Source organism: Necator americanus, chromosome I (genome assembly GCF_031761385.1).
Source record: "Necator americanus strain Aroian chromosome I, whole genome shotgun sequence".
Lineage (NCBI taxonomy): Eukaryota > Metazoa > Nematoda > Chromadorea > Rhabditida > Ancylostomatidae > Necator > Necator americanus.
Window position 1 is genome coordinate 4960123 of NC_087371.1, and position 17833 is coordinate 4977955.

The following is a 17833-nucleotide window of genomic DNA, read 5'->3' on the forward strand; positions in this document are numbered from 1 at the left end:
ATTTCTAGTCTTTGCCCATAATGCCTTTCTGTACTGCCTTTTTTGTGATATCTGAATCGTTCATTGCTTTTAAAAATACTGCAGTTATTCAAATATTGGCTGGTACATTCAATAAATAAATATTCATCCGTTATAGCTACTCAAATGGAGTCAAAATAAAGCATTGATCAGGTGATTTCAAGTGAAATAACTGAGTAACTGCAGGTGGAAGCACTTTTTTTGTGAAAGAATTGCTTAGAGACGACTTCTGTCAGAGAACACACGAATAATAGCTCCAAGTCCGAAGCGAGCCACTAGCTTAAACATTAGTTATTTCAATGCTTGTAAGAGAAGAAAAGAATGAACGAAAAGCCAAATCTTACCAAGGAGTGCCATGTAAGTAATGTTTGACAAAGTGCATTTTCTGGTGTTATTTCCATGGCTTTGTAAACATATTTCATAAGAATATCGCCTTCGTCATTGGAAAGCCTCTAAAGAAGGGCGCAGTAAGCGTGAAAATTAATCTTTTACCAAAGTTAGTTACCTTCACTACAGCTTCAATTTCACTGGATTTGAAGGATCCAAGTACTTTAGCTACAAGCATTGTCGCCTTGTCCTTGACAGCCTAAACCAGTAACATAAAGCTGCAGTTGAAAAAAAAAAGATTTGTAACAATGCAATGTTTTAGTTCGAACATCTTAAATTTACAACCTTTGTATGGCCAAGTGGTTTCTGCTATAAACTAAAATTACTAGCTCTTCGATGGATAACGGCATTTCCAACGCTATTAACACAATTATATATTTCCATGAACAAAGATTATGGCCGAGTCATGACTACAAAATAAATTTCAAGGATGAAATTGAAAAAAAAAACTACCCACTGGGCTCCACTGTAAACAGTGGCAAAATGAGATGCAAAAAAAAGATGCCTGTGTGTGAACTAGGTTCAGAAAGCATGTGGTGATGAAAATTACAATATAAACTTTTTTCTATTTACATAATCGTGTCTTGTATGACAACATAATAACAAAAATGTTTAAAGCTAACGCAAGAAGAACAATTTAAAATAAAGTGAATAAATAAATAAATGGCGAGGTACATGCGAGGATCAAATATGGTGTGTATTTTCTAAAATATTGCGAAAAAAATGCATAGTGAATCGCGAATTTTCAGGAAAAAATAGTGCTGCTTCTGCATCCTACAAAATTTGATATATCGAAAATAACTAATTCTCAAGCAACCAAAATATTCCTTTTCGTGATCATGAATATCGTCTCATCACTTCTCAGAAAAGAATACATAAATAAAGGACGAACCAGTAACGCTTGATATAAGAATGTCTAGAGATGAAACCAGACACACAAACCTGATTTTTACATTTCAGTGGTGGATTTAAAAGTGCTGCATGGAGAGCATCTTCAAACCGATTAGTTTGAAGAAAAGATGTAACACTACGCTCATCGGGTCCGAGTCCAGGAGTTTCACCTGCTAGAAATCGATGTTTTAGCTCAAAGAAGCGAAGAAATCAAAGAGTGCACATGAAACACACATGGAGTTGTAAAGAAAAAAGTAAATGTAATTGGAGACAATGAAAAGAAATAACTGACCATCCTCATTTTCATCGTAGTTCTCCGGATCATATGCGTCAACATCAATCTTTCGATAGCTAGTATTTTCCATATTTTTCGCCATTTTTATTGACTAGGATAAAGTGAATTCACACAGAAACGTTGTCTTGAATCAAAATAAAAGGTGATGAATAATTTATGACATCATACGAGAGGCGGAGAAACACCGATACGGTGGCGCGATATCCACAAGAGTTGATTCGAGCACTTCAACACACTTTTCAGTATTTCGAGCAATGCTTCTTCTATATATGGAAATAATGAGTTATGTGATGTATCTCAGGAGCTCCGTGGCACTTGTTTGTCTCCTGCTTCCTTATTCGACAGTTGCGGATAAAGTTTCGAAATTTATAAGAAAAAAGGCGATGTTATTTGCCGCCACAGTACATCCACCAATGTCCACCAACTCTCAATTCTAGTAGAAGTATGTTTAGTACCTCGAGATCTTCGAGTAAAATGAAGAGGATAGGAAGAACCACAAAAGAAGTTAAAAAAATAGAAGAAAAAATGAGTGGAGTTGGGCCAACCCTCTTGCTTATTGAACGTGCCTCTTTATTTTTCTCCTGAGGCGGTCACACTTTTTTTAAAGTAGGTAGTTTTCAGTGGGCGCGCGCACCATAATCGATTCTTTACAGATATTACGAAAAGAAGAAGCCTATTGTTGTGTATGTGTAAATTCAGTTATTCGTACAGTACTTAAGAAGCTCTAGCACGTTTTGTTTCGATAGAAACTGCCTCAGCTTAGCAGTATAACGTACGGCAGGTTTTCTTGGTGGAGAATAAAGGTTTCTTGCTTCTAGGAAGCAATTTGGGGCAAATTTTTTACATTTGGAATTTTGATGGTGTCACACTCGATAAGTTTTGAAGTCCTACTTCATCTGCTATCCAAAATTATCTCCACCTTTGCAATATTTTCTGGAGTATAACGTGCCCGCGGCCTCTCCTCATTTTCTTCTCTCGATACCTTATAGTAACAAAACACTCGTGTTTTCTATAGTGCACTCATCCCGAAGGTCTTTTATCCTAGAGTCGGGTCAAAAGGACCTGAATCTCGGTGCATTTGCATGAGCATCTGCGGTCGAAGCGGCACGGTTGAGCTAGCGGTCGGGTTCGAGGTGGGACCATCGTGAAATGCAGCTGTTAGTGGTGTTAGCAAGGGTCTCTCCTCTTGACCGCTGCGCTCCACCGCACCGCTTCGACCGCGGTTGCTTACGTAATTGCTCAGAACTTCAGTCGTTTACTAGCTTCGCCGTGTTGTTGGTCAAAACTAAACTGTGCAAAATGACCGTGAAGCAACCACTGACTTTTTTCACATATAGCACTCTGGAAAGGTCCAAAGATAATAGAGGTACTAGGCGATTGAATTGCCTGACAAAATAGTACCCCCCAGCCACATTTAGAACCACTTTTTTTGTTTTGGTGTATCAGGATAATGGCAAGTTTTCTGGTCAGACGAGAGATTTAGCCTAGTTTTTACATGTGTGTATTTATGTTTAGAAAAACAAACATAACAATAAGGAGAGTGAACACAACGAAAGGATAAGATATGACCACTCAAAACAGATGGGAGTAGGAAAAAAGAGAACGATGGAAAAAGAGGGAATGAAAGCAGTAATTAAAGGAATCTTTTCGCTGAGCTTTCTATGGTTTGTTTCAGGAAATGTTTCGAGGATGACTAATTAAGTTCGCTGTGGTCAGGATTCTCTCCTCAGCGACGTGGGAGAACGGCTAATCCATCCGGTTAAACTCGATCTCCACTAATCCCCTAATTAGAGAAAAAGGAAAATAGTACTCAGAACTTGTTTAAGAACTAAAGTGAAATCAAAGGAAAAAAAATTAGTACGAGAGGAATGAACAAACATTTAAATGAAAAGAGAGGGAATTACACGCAGGCAAATTCTGAGATTTCGGGAGCACAGAATGCGTGTATGATTCGGATTATAATATTCGCTTTATGTATATGATAAAAAGAAAAAAAGCAAGGATGAATTACAGAGCAATCGGATGGCGTGGCTGCGCAGTTGAATCGACTGCACATCACACATTGGTTTCATATTCCACGGTCCAACTTCAGTCATTCACCTTTAACCGTCTTTCGCTCTCGAATTGACGGTGTTACACTGCACCTGCATTACCTACTTTTTGTAAGTTTATCAACCAACGAAAACTTGTCCCTTTTTTCTACAGATTGGATTTGGTTCAAAACAACATAAAGCTTGACGCGTACGCGCTCGAAGCGGCACGGTTGAGCCTGAGGGGACCCTCAGCAACACCAATCATCGCTGCAATTCGTGATGGTCCCACCTCGACCGCAACCGTTAACTCCACTGCGCCGCTTCGACCACAGCCGCTTGTGCAATTGCACTGAGACCGGCTTCACTCGTCGTTTTCACTCGCTTTCTTTTACATACACAACCACACAAAGTCTATTTGTTTTGGGAACACGGGATGCTGCAAAAACAGTCTCTTATAAAAAAAAAGCGAGTTCGGTCTTTGGAAGTAGAATGTAGAGTGGCAAAAAAACACCGTAGGAGAGAAAAATCAATTCGCGCTGCGATTTACGGTGCTTCCTTCTGAGTGCACGTTTCACTAGTTCGTTTGATGGAACTTTAATTGCTGCTGTCACAATTCCCTAGCTTTATTTTGCTTCCACAACAACTTCGTTCATAAGTGTTGCATATTAACTCGGTGCCTCTTCGTATGCACTGTATTATCACAGGTGGTGGGAGAATCCAATATTGAAAGATCAGTGTATATGGTCTGGTCAAAACGACCTGAAGCTAGGTGCAATTCCGCAAACAGCTGCGCTTGAACACACGCAGTTGGCTGGGACTCTCGTTTGTTTCATTCGTACTGGAGAAACAGGTAGAGGTCCCGCCTCGATAGCAAACGCCTGCTCCTCCGAGCGCAGCCGCTCATATAATTGGCATCAGGTCGTTTTCACTCCACTGTGAAATATGTTAATTAAATAAAACACAAAACAAAAACAGTGCAGTAACACAAACATCACCAAATGTGAATGAATACATGTCGAGTTTATTAAGCAGTAGCTGAATAATCGAAAACTAGAACAAATCCTTCACCGACGGTTGCCTTATCTCAGCTCATGTAGGGGGCGACGTCGGGTGTTCTTTTCGTATGAACTATTCATGCAGCTTATCAGAATAACGGCTATGAGATGTCCAGAAGAAGGTGAAGCATGCTGAACACTCTTACTTTAAGTGGTGCTCTACTAGACTCACTATCTTATGATTAAAATACTCACAATTCTATCAACTCATTTCCGCACAGAGAAATGTGTGGAGAAGTTTACAGCCATTCGTTTTAATTAATCAATCCGCGTTCCATACACGAAAACTTCTAGAAGACTTTCAGTAAGAAATAAGTACTTCTAAAAATCTTTGTGTTACGTATAACATCAGAACAATTTGATCCCTCTGCTTTCTACTTTACTGCTTCTTTCCTAGTCCTGGAAATGACTTTTTAGTAATTCGTCGATGCAAGGCTGTCGTCTTACACTAACTTTATGCTTTTCAAAGTGCCACTTGCTGTGGAATAATTTGCACTGCATTGCGATGCATTCCCCATCCATCAAAATATGTTTATTTCATTCTCATAACCATCTACACCGTTACATATAATGAAAGACATGCTATCGCAGATAAAGTAACAGTGGACTAAGATTCGTTAATCTCGAAACAAGAACTTATTTGAACATCGTAAGAACTAATCAGTAACTGCCACTTAACTGAACAACTGTCTCGATATTCAGTCAGTAATGATTTACAACTCAGGAGTTTTGGTATGAATGTAACGGAGTGATCCCAAATTGCTGTTGTAATGATGATATAGTCTCCTCGAAGTGATTTTCCCAATCGATCGCCAGAAAGAATCGTGCGTTAGTCGCTTGCTCTACAATCCAAGGGAGATTACGAGTGAGGAACTGGTGGCGATGCCTGAAACAGCAATTCTGGCATACCATGTCTACACACACTCGAGTTTGAAAAAGCTCTTTTCATCTGAAACTTAGAATAAATCCTTCAATGAGAAGCTGCCAACACATTTGCAGTGGACGTAAAAGTTCTGCTCAAAATGATGATGTTATGTAAGACGATTTTCTAAAAAGATGATCACCAATGCTACAGCTTCGTAAAGTGATTGAAAATCCGAATACATCTTGTCTTAAATCTTTGTCCTCAACTTATTTCTAATTAACTGACTGAATCAATATTAATCAACTCGTTTGATCAACCTGATTTATCCTCACAATTTCGTTCCTTGTAATTTAGGAAGTTCTTCTCCCTCTCGAAATACCAGGAAATACTATGCTAATTTCGACATTCCGAAATAATAATGGAAATTTTGTGTAACCAAAAGCTCACTTTTTACGGAGTCTTGCCGCACCGAATATACCAGCAGTCACACACATTGGGAGCCCAAACTGGATCCCTTCGAAGTACTTCACAGTAACCTGTAAATTTCCATGTGCAAATCAGTAGAAGCAACAAAACATTAGGTTTGATTAAACAAGGTAGGCATAATACGTATTCGATGCTGATAGTATTCACATATTTAAAGGCATCACCCCACGAATCTGAGGTGGTACGGATTCAAGGTGGAGTATTCGTATACCGGATAGTAGATTATGGAGAGGGGTGTGATTCCGTCCATTTCTTCCTAATTCCCGTAAAAACGGCCCGCACTGGGCTGGGGGCTGCAATCGAACTTCTTGTGGAAAATAGTGCGCCGAAACGCTCGAAGCCGTATCTTCCGGGCCGTTTTCTACGGCAATTAGGAAGAAATGAACGGAATCACCCTCCTCCCCACAATCACAACCCCGTATACGAAACGTACCATTCCAGATTCGTGGGGTGATGCCCTTGAGAAGCAGTCCTATTTTCCTTCTCTAACAGAGCGTTCGGAAAGTTTGTCGTGTAAACGAAGCGAGTGAAAGAAAAGAATTCAGGGTTGTGGGTACGGTTGTTTTCCATTCTGTGTGAAATGATTTTAAAAAACTTCTAATGCCTACATTTCCCGTCAGCAAACCACTGACTAACTCCCTATCAGCTGTTGGGACTGGATTCCCGTTCATCTATTCCTTCACCAGACCTGCTCTACCAAACATCGGCAGATCATATCTACAGATATTTCAAAACAGAACTTCAAAAGTGATTAGTAGTTTAGGGTCTCAATACTAGAATGCAGGGAGAACGCAGTTTAGTACCTAATGCCAGGGAAATACTTGAAACAAAATATGATTTAAATAAGGAAACATTAACTCATATAGAAAATGGCAACGAATTTTTTTTTACCTCGCCCAGCATATTGGTTGGCATTTGTAGGAGAACGTGGTTGAAGTCGTGTGTTTCACGATAACGTTGCATCACATAGAGGTGCTCTTCATTTTGAACAAATCTTACTGGAGGTCTAGCGTCTGGAGATGTATTTAACCCAATTAAGAACCTAAATGTCAATTAAACGTTTCAGGTGCACGAAAAAAAAAAACAAATCGAGCTACACGTTAAAATTTGCTCACTTGGAGTACTCCTTTCCGAGGGTGTTCTCAGGTAACGACTCAAGATATTTACGATTTACAGTTACGTTGGTAACTCTTGGACGTTCTTTGAGAAGACGAGCGCCCGAAATATCACTTGCCATTCGCTGTCTACAATAAATTCAATAAAGTTCAATAGATTACTTCTTCGCATAAACTGACCGGATTTTCTCAAGAACAGGCTCAGGCGCCGTGGCTTCGCCCATTGCCGCTACCATATCTCCTCGACGTGGATCTGAGATAGCCATAGCCGCTGAGCCTAACCCAAGCAATATACGTGAACCGAGCGACAGCGGTACATGACCAGGATAAAGGCTAGTCATTCTTGATCTGAAAAGGAAGACGATATTTTAAACGTTACTAAATCTTTTCTAACGTTACTAAGTTACTAAATGTCACAGTTCACTTTTTAGAAATACTCAGTGAATATTTTCAATTTTCATTCTTGAATATTTCCAGTCAGTAAGTATTTTTGTAAGAAAAATGAAACAAACGTTTTCTTGAGCAGTAGCGTCTGCTTCTATACTTATGCCTTTCTTAACAGGAATTCCCCGCTGCTGAAGGATCTCTTCGATATTTTTGCCCTGAAAACGGAGGTATTGGAATTTTAAAGGAGTGAGAGTTTGTGAACACTGATGACTGCGAAAACAGAATAATTACCTTAAAGTCGTGGAACCAACCAAGATTATCCGCGATGATGTGGTGATTGTTACACTGATCACAGGTTATAATAACCACACCTTTTTCGTAGGAGTTCCGTGAAAACGTTTTAGGACCCTAAATTATAACTAGGTGCAATTTTTTTAAAAGAACAACTATGTGAAGCACACATTCATTGATTTTCTTGTCAAAAAAAAAAACCAATAAGAGAAAAGTCGTAGAAACGAGTCTACATATCAGACAACGGATTACGGATGCCACTTATTTGCTGGTGTGAAATTAGAGACGTGAACTAAGCACTCTTTCGGGACCCGATAGAAAGTATGTACCAAAAACGTGAAAATCAGGAGAAAAATGTAGAGAGGAGAAGGGTGTGGTGCACTGAGTGGATTATTTCTCGACACTCTAACTTACTTTTTTTCTCTTAGTAACTTTAACTTACATGTCAGAGATCCTCTAAGACTAACCCTCAGTCCCTAGGGTCCTCGACTGATTTAATTATTTACAACGAGAAATAAGGGAGCCACTGACTTCCACTCATTTCGCTTCAACTTTTGGGGATAAATCCACATATAGATTCACACAAAGACTGACCTGACGACTACCGCACACTCCGCAGGTGTACTGTATTGAAAGTCGTGGTTCTGTCTGACCGATAGGAATAGGCTCACCAGATGAAAGAGCTTTTCGCGTGACACTATTCAAATAGGAAGATACCAAAATCCGTCCAGTTCTCAATGGATACAGCACCAAAGAACGGAACATTTGCAACGCAACGACATTGCGTGCGAAACTTCAGGATCTACCGTACACACGCTGACGTCAGAAAAGTCGGCCACGGCTACTGCACAATGCACGACAGCTTTGACGTTTCTGGTCATTGGATTGGAGTACTTTTTTTGTTCTTTTGAGTTCCGCTCTCTACTTCAACATCTGAAATTAAATTCTATAGGAGGAAGAAGTGAGGTTTTGGCAATTCCCGCTATTAAGGGTCCCACCTTGATGCAACCGCGCTGCTTCGTCCGCGGCCGCCTACGCAACTACACCAGGTTTCATGTTGTTTTAATCCGACCGTAATTCGGTATTCGCATGATCGTTTGGTAGTGCTTACGGTAACTTTCAGAAAGATTATTCTTACTTGGGAATGAGTCACAGCCTTTTATGATCGCTCTGAACCCTTCCAACTCATTTTCTGAAAACTCCAATGGATGTGGTGAGTTTGCAATAGAAATAATCAGTTAAATTCACAAATATACTAGGCTTGAGAATTCTCACTTTAGTCGGTGGTGATCCCTGTGAAAAATGGCGTTCCATTTATAAACGAATGCTTGGAAGCTTTGTTGAAACAAACTTTCTGTGGGAACTGGGAGGTAATGCTTTTTGTTAGCTCCTAATAGGCAGTTATTTCTTTATTGCTTTTTAGATTTGCTAGTACCTGGTGTATTACATAACGAGACGTTTATAGACTCCCTCTCATAGATCTGTGTCTACGATGATGGCAGCACGGATTCGACAGTTGCTTGTGTGCAAAATTTCATACCAAAATTCCGATCACGAGGCATTGACCTACGAATCAGTAGCGGCGTTGAATCTGGAGGTATTGTTTGAAAAGAAACTTACTTTTGGCATCAAATTACTTGGTAACTTCGTTTAGGAGTGGGTTTCGCGAAGAATCAAGCAGTTAGGATTTCTTGTGGTCGTTTCATATGCTTTTGTGACGCAGACGACGTGCCGCAGCCAACTCGACTTCAGGAACAGTTCGAGATGGCGAATAGTCAGAAAAATGAACTTGTTTTTGTCGGTATGTTCAGTTGTGTGGGTGGTTAGTTTTATGAACTCTAATTAGATCAAATCGTGCTTTTTTGGAACATGTGCAACTTTTTCCATTCAATTTTCCCCTGTTTACAATATATTGGGTAGTAATTTGCTTGCGACGCGCTCCGCTTAGCGTTGGCCATGTCAACCGCTATCGATCTATGGCCATAACTTGTTGCTTGTTTCACCAATTGTAGCGAAAAATTCCCCAGCACGATCACTGTGAAGTGCATGCACTTCGTAATAGTATATAAAGGTCAACAATACTGCTGTGGAAGATGTTAATCAGGAAGGGGCCAGCATTGACACTTTGCGCTGATTATTTTATGTCGACTCAATGCCTGCTAAATCTGACTAACGTTACTCATAATGTTCATCTTGGGTTCTCACCTACAAATCATTCAAAACCTCTGACCCTGAACATATGTAGTAGGCTCAAAACGACATTAAGCACGGCGCAGTTACTTAAGCGGCTGCGATCGAGGCGCCGCGGTATTGGTTGGTATTGAGGTGGGACCGTTGCGAAATACAGCGATGAATGACGTCAGCAAAGGTCCCTCCTACATTCTAACCGCTGCTCTCCACCGCACCGCTTCGAGTACAGTCGCTTACGCACGTGCACCGGGCTTCATGTCGTTTCTGCCCTACTATCCATCCCTTAGATTTCTACAGTCCACCTGAGGTCGTCGCACTACGACCATTTCGCAGTTGGCTGCGACACGCTCCGCTTAGCGTTGACCATGTCAACTGCTATCGATCTGCGGCCATCACTACTGATAGTAGTGCGAAGACCAAAAGGACAAAAAAGTTATGGTGACCACTGCAATTGCCGCACATTCTGGTGCCCTGGAATGACACCGATTAACACTAACCATAGTGATCCGTTCGAAACAACAAACTAGTGTCACGTAATAATTTTATTTTCGATTTTATGTTCTAGGATGTCCGCTTCGCATCTTGTGAAGGATATTTCCGAATTCCTCTCTCAAGCTTTGCGTCCATATCTTTCGTTTTCAAATTGTGCAGCTAAATTTCACATACGAGAAACGATTAATCTTCTTTTTCTCTCAGGGAGCAATTTTCAAAGAATTCCGAAGAACTCGACTGTGCGCTATTCAAAGTGGGCTACTAGCTTAAAGGATGAGCAATTGACGCTACAGGTATTCTATTCATCTTATAATTCCTTCGTTTTCCCTAACTACTCTCTATTCAGGTTTATACGTCACATGGCCCAACGCTTATAGCACCGACATGGTTCATTTCTCGCGAGCTCTTTGCAAAATTGGGTGGTTTCAAAGATGAAATTCGCACCGGTTTCCCTGAAGATCTAGATTTTTTCTATCGTGCTTTGGATCTCAAAGACATTTCTTTCTGTAAAGTATGCGCTGCTTATTCATTTTTTTTTAGCTTTTACTTATTACGATCCATTACGTAATATAATAATTTCTGACACTTTCCTCGTTTACGCGTCTTTCATAATACCCTGCACTTTTATCATGAATTATTATTTTCTATGCGCAGGTTGACAAAGAACTGGTGATATACCGCTACCACTCCGGCTGCGCATCCCTTGGAGTTTCTGAAGATGCAATCTGGACAATGCGTATTGATCGATTCTGTCATCGCATGCTACCCATGTGGAAAACATTCACGATATGGAATGCTGGCAAACAAGGGAAGCGTTTTTTTAGGTACGTTAGGAGGTCTTAGAGACATGCCGTAGCGCACTTCTTATAATCTGCAGGTCATTATCGGATAAGGACAGAGGTCGTGTTGTGTCCTTCTGTGATGTTGATGAAAAAAAGATCCGACGTGGATGGTTTGAAGACTACGACGAGGCTACTCGTACAGTTCGGAGGAAGTTACCAATTATTCATGTTAAGTGGGTTTTCTTAGCGAGCTGCTTTGTTCTCATTTTTGTAGCCGTTGAATTTGTGTGGGATAGCCCTTTTTGACGTTTTCATCATAAGCGGAGACCTATCTTTAAAATAGGCTGTCAGGAGACATTCTTTCATAGGGAATTCATAGTAGGGTCAGGACGACATGAAGTACGGTGCAATTGCATACACAATTGCTCTCGAAGCGGCGTGGTGGTGATAGCGGTTGGAATCGAGGTGGAACTATCTCGAACCGCAGCAATGAAAGGTGGTAGCAGGGGTCCTCCCTCAATCCTGACCGCTATGCTCCATCGCACCACTTCAAAAGCAGCCGCTTATGCAACTGCACCGTGTTTCATGTAGTTTTGACCCTACTGTATGTTTTTTTAGTTTCGTTTGTTGACTGACAGTCGCTACGCTAACGTATGTTCTCTTGTAGATTGCATTGAGGAACTCTTCTCTAATGTTCTTTGGTTTCTCGCATATAGGCTACTTTTCATACATGCTGTGTTCTCCCTCATATCTCTTACTTTTCTTAGCATTTTATAGTTTTATAGAAAATACCACATTCAGTGTGTCACTTCAAGCACTGAATGAAGCTTATTTTCTAGTACTAGTCAGGTTTATCTTATTATATATCTTTTTATCTCAGTACCACTGCCGATCCCACAAACACTGTCATAGCTTAATTTTTGTGCAGTTAGAAACATCATTCGCTTAAACACGTCGGCCTTGACCCGCAAATTTTGTCAGTAGTGTCAGAAGTCCTGCTAGATTTTGCATACATATTCATTCAAAATGAAAATATAGTTGGGTCAAAACGAGCTGAAGCTCGGCGCAGTGCGGTGTAGTGTAGCTCGAATCCAGTGGGATCCTTGCTAGCACCACTCATTGCAGTCCGAGTGAAACCAGCGATTGTCTCACATCGACCTCTCCGCTCGCTTTACCGCGTCGCTTCGAGCGCAGGTGCTTACACGGCTGCATCGAGCATAATGTCGTTTTGATCCAACTATAAATTATGGTGATGAAAAACTTCGATACCTCAATCAACTATATTCTTACATTTAAATAGTTTCGCAGAAACAGAAAATATACGACTTGAAAATCTCTGAAACATTCTAGTCGTAGAAGCTTAGCAACGAACCTCTTCAAAGAGCGCGAGCTTTTCTTATAATGATTAGTGTACCGGATTAACGTGCACTTATCTCGTGCGTCTCTAGAAGCTGGAACTGCTGTATTGTGTGACATGCTTTTTTTTGCCGCCACCGCTCTTTGTGTTCACGTGTTTAAGTCTATGATAATAACGTTTTGTTTGTTTACAAGGAGCAGTGACGCAGCGCGCTATCAGCTTCTCCCGCACTGATTTCGTTTTGGAAAGATGCAGTCATTTTTTTGCTCTGCTAGCATCAGGTCCATCTAACTTTTCTCTTTTGGAGTTTGTTTCAAAATTTTTCCTTTCCTCCCACGTCTCGGGCTGTCCGGATCTGCTCGGGTGGTCTGGCCATTTACATCATATATGTCTAAAATCGTTGTTGCTCAGTGTAGCTGTCCTGCAGTTCACTTTTAGAAGAATATTATGCGGAAATACGATTATCAACACTGAATACTATCAGTTGAAGGGCTAATTTGGATATCTCTGTGCTTGAACTTCCTTTTTTTGACTTGACCACTTGATCCACTCATTCTATAACAAGGAGACATTGGTGTATTTCTGTGGAAGTACACTTTGAGAAATACATCTAATTTTACGTTAGTATTACTATTAGTTACAATAGGATTAGTGTTACGTCTTTATTTGTTTTAGTATTTACATCAGCAGTATTATCATATGTTACCTTTGCTAATTTAAAAATATAGTTACTATTCAAATAAGAAAACTGAAGCTTCATTGGCTGATGAAAATATGCAATATAGATATACAATATAGTACAAATGTTAGCCCCTTCTCTTAGTTTTATTTAGTTCCCACATCAAATTGATATAAATAAACCGTAGTATGGACCAACCAAACTGTTTAGGGTCGCTCGTCCACCATTGGTTATCTGTGTGAAATTGGATATGACCGGGGGTGATCTGGAACGTTTAGTAGCGGAATCACAGTGGACGGAGGGACGTGACTATATCCATTTCAGTTGAATGCCATTGCTCTCGTTTTTCTCTACGTCGTGCCTGTTGTGTGATGGCATTTACCAAGCGGTTACATCCATTTCACTAAATCTCTCTAATCCAGTAGGTTTACTTAACGCGAATGCCTTGTGGTTTATTCGGTTTAACTTTGATTAACGTAAACTGTGAGATTGTGGCCTAGTCTATGTACATCCTTTCGAGTGTTCTTGTTTTTGTTGGTGAGTCTTGTATGGTTTTGTTTGTTATTAATTCATGCCTTTCTAGCTGCCCTTTGTTAAAGTAAATTGGTCCTTATACAATTTATAATTGGGTGCATTTGACTTTACTATGTAAACATTGCTGCCTTGCCCATTTGAAATTCGACACCTTTGATTATTTGTAACAGTTTGCACTTTCAGAGCGAGGCCATAGCACGTGAATTGGTCTACTCTCCCTTATTTTCATGAGAAATGGAGAAAGACCATTAAAACTATGAATTTCAGGTTTTAATGTTGTCTTTCATGAACGTCGACAATGGCCTTTTTTCAATTTTGTTGACCAACTTTTTAAAAGGCCATTTTTCTTGTTCGGTCACTTTCTAAAGACATTTTCACGATTGTTCCTTGGGAACTGATTTGTGGCAATACTTCCATCTACTGGTAATTTCTCCGATCTTTTGCCAGACGGTTTGAAAACTATGGTGGATAGACAATAAGTTCATTAAAATCGCTCCAATAACTCTGTCGATCTCCATGAGCTTACCACTGGATAACTGGCTTGTATTTGCGAAGGTGTTTTTGCAATTGAGTATTTGTTTAAGGTACACGTAAACACATCTTTCTTCATAACTCGGTAAACGTTTCGAGATGAGCCACCGTGCGTTGGCTATACGTTACTCTCTATCGCTTTTTTTGTAACTTCTTTCTTTTACTGTAAAATTCTTTTCTATGTGCTGGTATGACCCGCAGTAGCATAGTAGTAGAGAACAGGGAAACAATACCAACACAAACTTGGTGCAGAAGTAGATTTTTAAGACTTTTTTCTGAATATATGTTGAAATCACTCCTGTCCCGTCATCTCTCATGAAAAAATGACGAGGTATCAGTGATGGGGAACTTGTAACCTCTGCATTCCAATTAGGTTTTCAGTTTTTTTAGGCAGTGATTTTGGAAGCAGTGATGCAGAATTCACGAGCGTCGGTTCTATCAGTGTTTCCTCTAATCTGCTGCGCAAAGATGAGAACGCCGGTTTGACTTTGCTCCGCCTATCCTTTTGCGGCTTAGTTTTTGCCAGCTTTATAAAAGACCAGCATCACCGAATGCTTCGTTGCTTTTCTGATCAGTTGTCGTGTTCTGTTCTTTATCTATTCATACTTATAATTTTATCCTGTACTCTTGGAAATGCTCATTGCTGCACTTCAAAAGTTTAGAAACGGCACAAAATTGTGCTATCATAAAAAAAAAGTATTAAGGACCCGATTTCTCCTACAGACCGATTATTGGACATTCAATACGCTGCACGTGGTTGGCAAGAGGAAAAACCTATTTTCTCTTCATCGTCCAAATGTGGTTTTCTGGAAAGGTTTAAGAGGAATCTGGAGCTTTCATAGATACTTTGTCCTCAGCGCTTAACTTTACAACAGAAAACCGGGCAATCGCTCGCTTTTTGATATATCTCCGTGGGCATAACCTAACTGACATTAATAACGATGGGGCTGAAGACATACAGTAATTGCTGAATTCTGTAGTTAACAGTATAGTCGAGTGAAAACGACGTGAAGCACAGTGCAGTCGCGTAAGCGGCTGCGTTCGGAGCGGGACGATGCAACGTAGCGGTTAGGATCGAGGGATTGCCCCTGTTAGCAGTATTCTTCGCTGCAGTTCGTGATGTTCTCACTTCGATTCCGAGTGCTTTCTCCACTGCGTCGCTTGAAGAGCATCCGCTTACGCAACTGCACTGTGCTTCATGTCGTTTTGACCTTAGAGTACATCTCGTCATTAGAATAAAGAAATTGATTTTTATGAAGAAAAAGAACGCATGTAATTCACTCACTCTGTTTCCAGCATTGTGGCTGGTTCCCAACACAAATCTACGCACAAAAGCTTATTTCCTGCCCCTGCTGAACTGGGAACCATGGAAGCGTAAGCGACAGTGGTCTTTTTGCTAATGAGTAAAATAGTTGGCTAAACGTGTTTCCATAGAGTTGCCGCGTCGCACCGCTCCAGCACAATTTCGTGAATGATAGCGGGAAAACGGTAACGCGTTGCGGCAAGCGCGAGCTCATCGCGCGATGAACATGAACTCATCGAATGTGGGCGCGCGACCGCGTGGAGGTGCTCGCATACTTTTTGTCAAGCGCAAGCTCCCGCGCGTCCTTTCGCGATGCCGCACGGCATCAAGCCAGCATTCACTGCGGCTTGCAGTCAAATTACCCGACTGCGTGTGATTTCCCGTCCGGCTCCGCGTATACTGAAAAACTCTGAAAACCATTTCAGAGTTAGTAGAGATGAGGCGTGATTAAAGCTTTTGTTCGAGTATTTTCACGGAAAAACTCGTTCAACCAGGGAAAAATCACGTGCAACCACGAAAAAAAACAGTGAAAAACTCGCGCACGCCATTTTGCGCACACAAACTTTCATCTGCCTCTCTTCGTTGTTTAATCGTGTAAATACGTATTTCTTTTAATAATATGCGTTTAACTAGCGGGTAAACACTGGTTCCCTGGGGTTTTCAGCGCACTACGCTAGGTAAAATTCGGAGTACTTTTCGAAGGTTAAAAATCAATTTCATACCAAAATCATCAAGATAGCACAGAAAGATTAGCAGAAATGATGAATCAGTGTTCGGCTGAGCTTCTTTCAACGAAAAAAAAAAAGAACGAATGAGTGACGTAAAGTTGGTGGGCGTTCTCTGCATGTCGACGACTTTAAACTCTACGTACAGTAGTTCTGCTCAGTTCGTTTCGAAGAGATTCTCATCTACGTAGGCGTTTATCTTTTATTTTAAATTTCAGATATAGTGAAGACTATTATTAGAGTCACATCATTTTGTTAATCTTTTTGGTGTTTTTCGTTTCGCAACGTTATAAAACCAACGGGATCAACGTCTTCACATCCGTTGCGGCAGTGTAACGGTGATTTTACGTTGCTTGCGTAGGAAATGACAATTTATTTACGTCATTAGAGATTTTTTGTGCGAGGTGCACAATATATGAATAAGTGTGTGTGCGTGTATGCGTTCGCATGTTCTTCTCGAGAGGTTGGCTGGTGGCGGACGTGTGCTGGGAGGCCGATATCGATTCGCTGACACTCTCGTCCAGCTCTCGTCTCGGTCCACTCTCTCGGTCCGCCTCAAACTGAATCTACGTCAGGAAATCGCTCCTTCACATCCTTGTAATTGGCGAATTACCGGGATTTCAGGCCCAAATGTGGGCGTCCGAGGCGATAATGAGAACCAAGCAGGCCATGGTAGTGGCCTCATTAAGCAAGATAAACTAAGGATTTCTACGTTGTTCCGTCCTTTGTTTTTCCTTTTAATTCAAATCGAAATAAGTCAGAACGCTTCAGTCGGAGTGCTGACTAATACATACTCGTATTTACGCTAACATACTACTGCTATCACGTAACAATTTCGCGCCATTCACTCCATAAGCGTCAACCTCATCCATCCGTTTGCTACGAGTCGGTGTTAACGTCAACTCGGTACTTGTAAGGTCGTACCAGGTGTTTTTGTTTTTGTGTGATGAGTTGAACCTAGTCCTAAAATCTTCCCAATTGTACAGTACAAGGTTTTTTGTGCTGCTCTGGAATCTAAGATATTGTATCTGTCCATGACGTCGCTATGCTGCTTCCACATCCCGAAGAAGATGGCTTATCCCGGCTGAAACATCTCTTTCTAAGTGGTGTTTCAAGTTTGGTCATCGTCCGTCTAAGGCTTTGTTTTGATGTCTAATTGCGAATTTAATTCCTATTTCGCATTATAGCAATATACTTGCAGGGATGCTGTATTCAAAATCTAAAACTGGTTGTCTCTTTTTCGTTCATTTTGTTTGTTTTTTATTTGATGATTTCGAACATTGAAAATTTCAACCGAACTATATTGCAAGATTTTTTGTGGAATGCAGGGGATTTTTCATACAATTTTTCTCTTCATAGTTAACCTCACTTCTGTTGTTGAATCTAAATCTATAATTTCAAGAAAAGCTCTGGCTGT

The 17833-nt window shown here is 40.6% G+C and overlaps 4 protein-coding genes across 6 annotated transcripts; 1 reads left to right on the top strand and 3 right to left on the bottom strand.

The window, feature by feature from the left end:
• Positions 1-234: 234 nt before the first annotated feature.
• On the bottom strand, positions 235-1673 carry RB195_004520 (uncharacterized protein; the record flags this gene model as incomplete). 2 transcript variants are annotated; one of them, XM_013444526.2, is made up of 5 exons in its annotated part: positions 235-297; positions 363-470; positions 524-604; positions 1348-1469; positions 1589-1673. In XM_013444526.2, 5 exons carry the CDS (start codon positions 1671-1673, stop codon positions 235-237), a joined length of 459 nt encoding a protein of 152 aa, XP_013299980.1. The 2 variants fall into 2 exon arrangements, with proteins under 2 accessions (XP_013299980.1, XP_064033664.1); XM_064182397.1 differs by having other exon boundaries at positions 1589-1661.
• Positions 1674-5399: 3726 nt separating this feature from the next.
• Positions 5400-7486, bottom strand: RB195_004521 (uncharacterized protein; the record flags this gene model as incomplete). Of its 2 annotated transcripts, none has more annotated exons than XM_013444525.2 (5): positions 5400-5565; positions 5992-6080; positions 6922-7072; positions 7146-7274; positions 7326-7486. In XM_013444525.2, 5 exons carry the CDS (start codon positions 7484-7486, stop codon positions 5400-5402), a joined length of 696 nt encoding a protein of 231 aa, XP_013299979.2. The 2 variants fall into 2 exon arrangements, with proteins under 2 accessions (XP_013299979.2, XP_064033665.1); XM_064182398.1 differs by having other exon boundaries at positions 7326-7411.
• On the bottom strand, positions 7479-8588 carry RB195_004522 (uncharacterized protein; the record flags this gene model as incomplete). Its single annotated transcript, XM_064182399.1, has 4 exons — positions 7479-7493; positions 7658-7747; positions 7824-7940; positions 8418-8588. 4 exons carry the CDS (start codon positions 8586-8588, stop codon positions 7479-7481), a joined length of 393 nt encoding a protein of 130 aa, XP_064033666.1.
• Positions 8589-9027: 439 nt separating this feature from the next.
• RB195_004523 (uncharacterized protein) lies at positions 9028-13651 on the top strand (the record flags this gene model as incomplete). Its single annotated transcript, XM_064182400.1, has 9 exons — positions 9028-9036; positions 9104-9193; positions 9303-9420; positions 9478-9624; positions 10710-10798; positions 10852-11016; positions 11160-11329; positions 11383-11520; positions 13534-13651. The coding sequence occupies 9 exons, from the start codon at positions 9028-9030 to the stop codon at positions 13649-13651; spliced, it is 1044 nt and encodes a 347-aa protein (XP_064033667.1).
• Positions 13652-17833: the final 4182 nt, after the last annotated feature.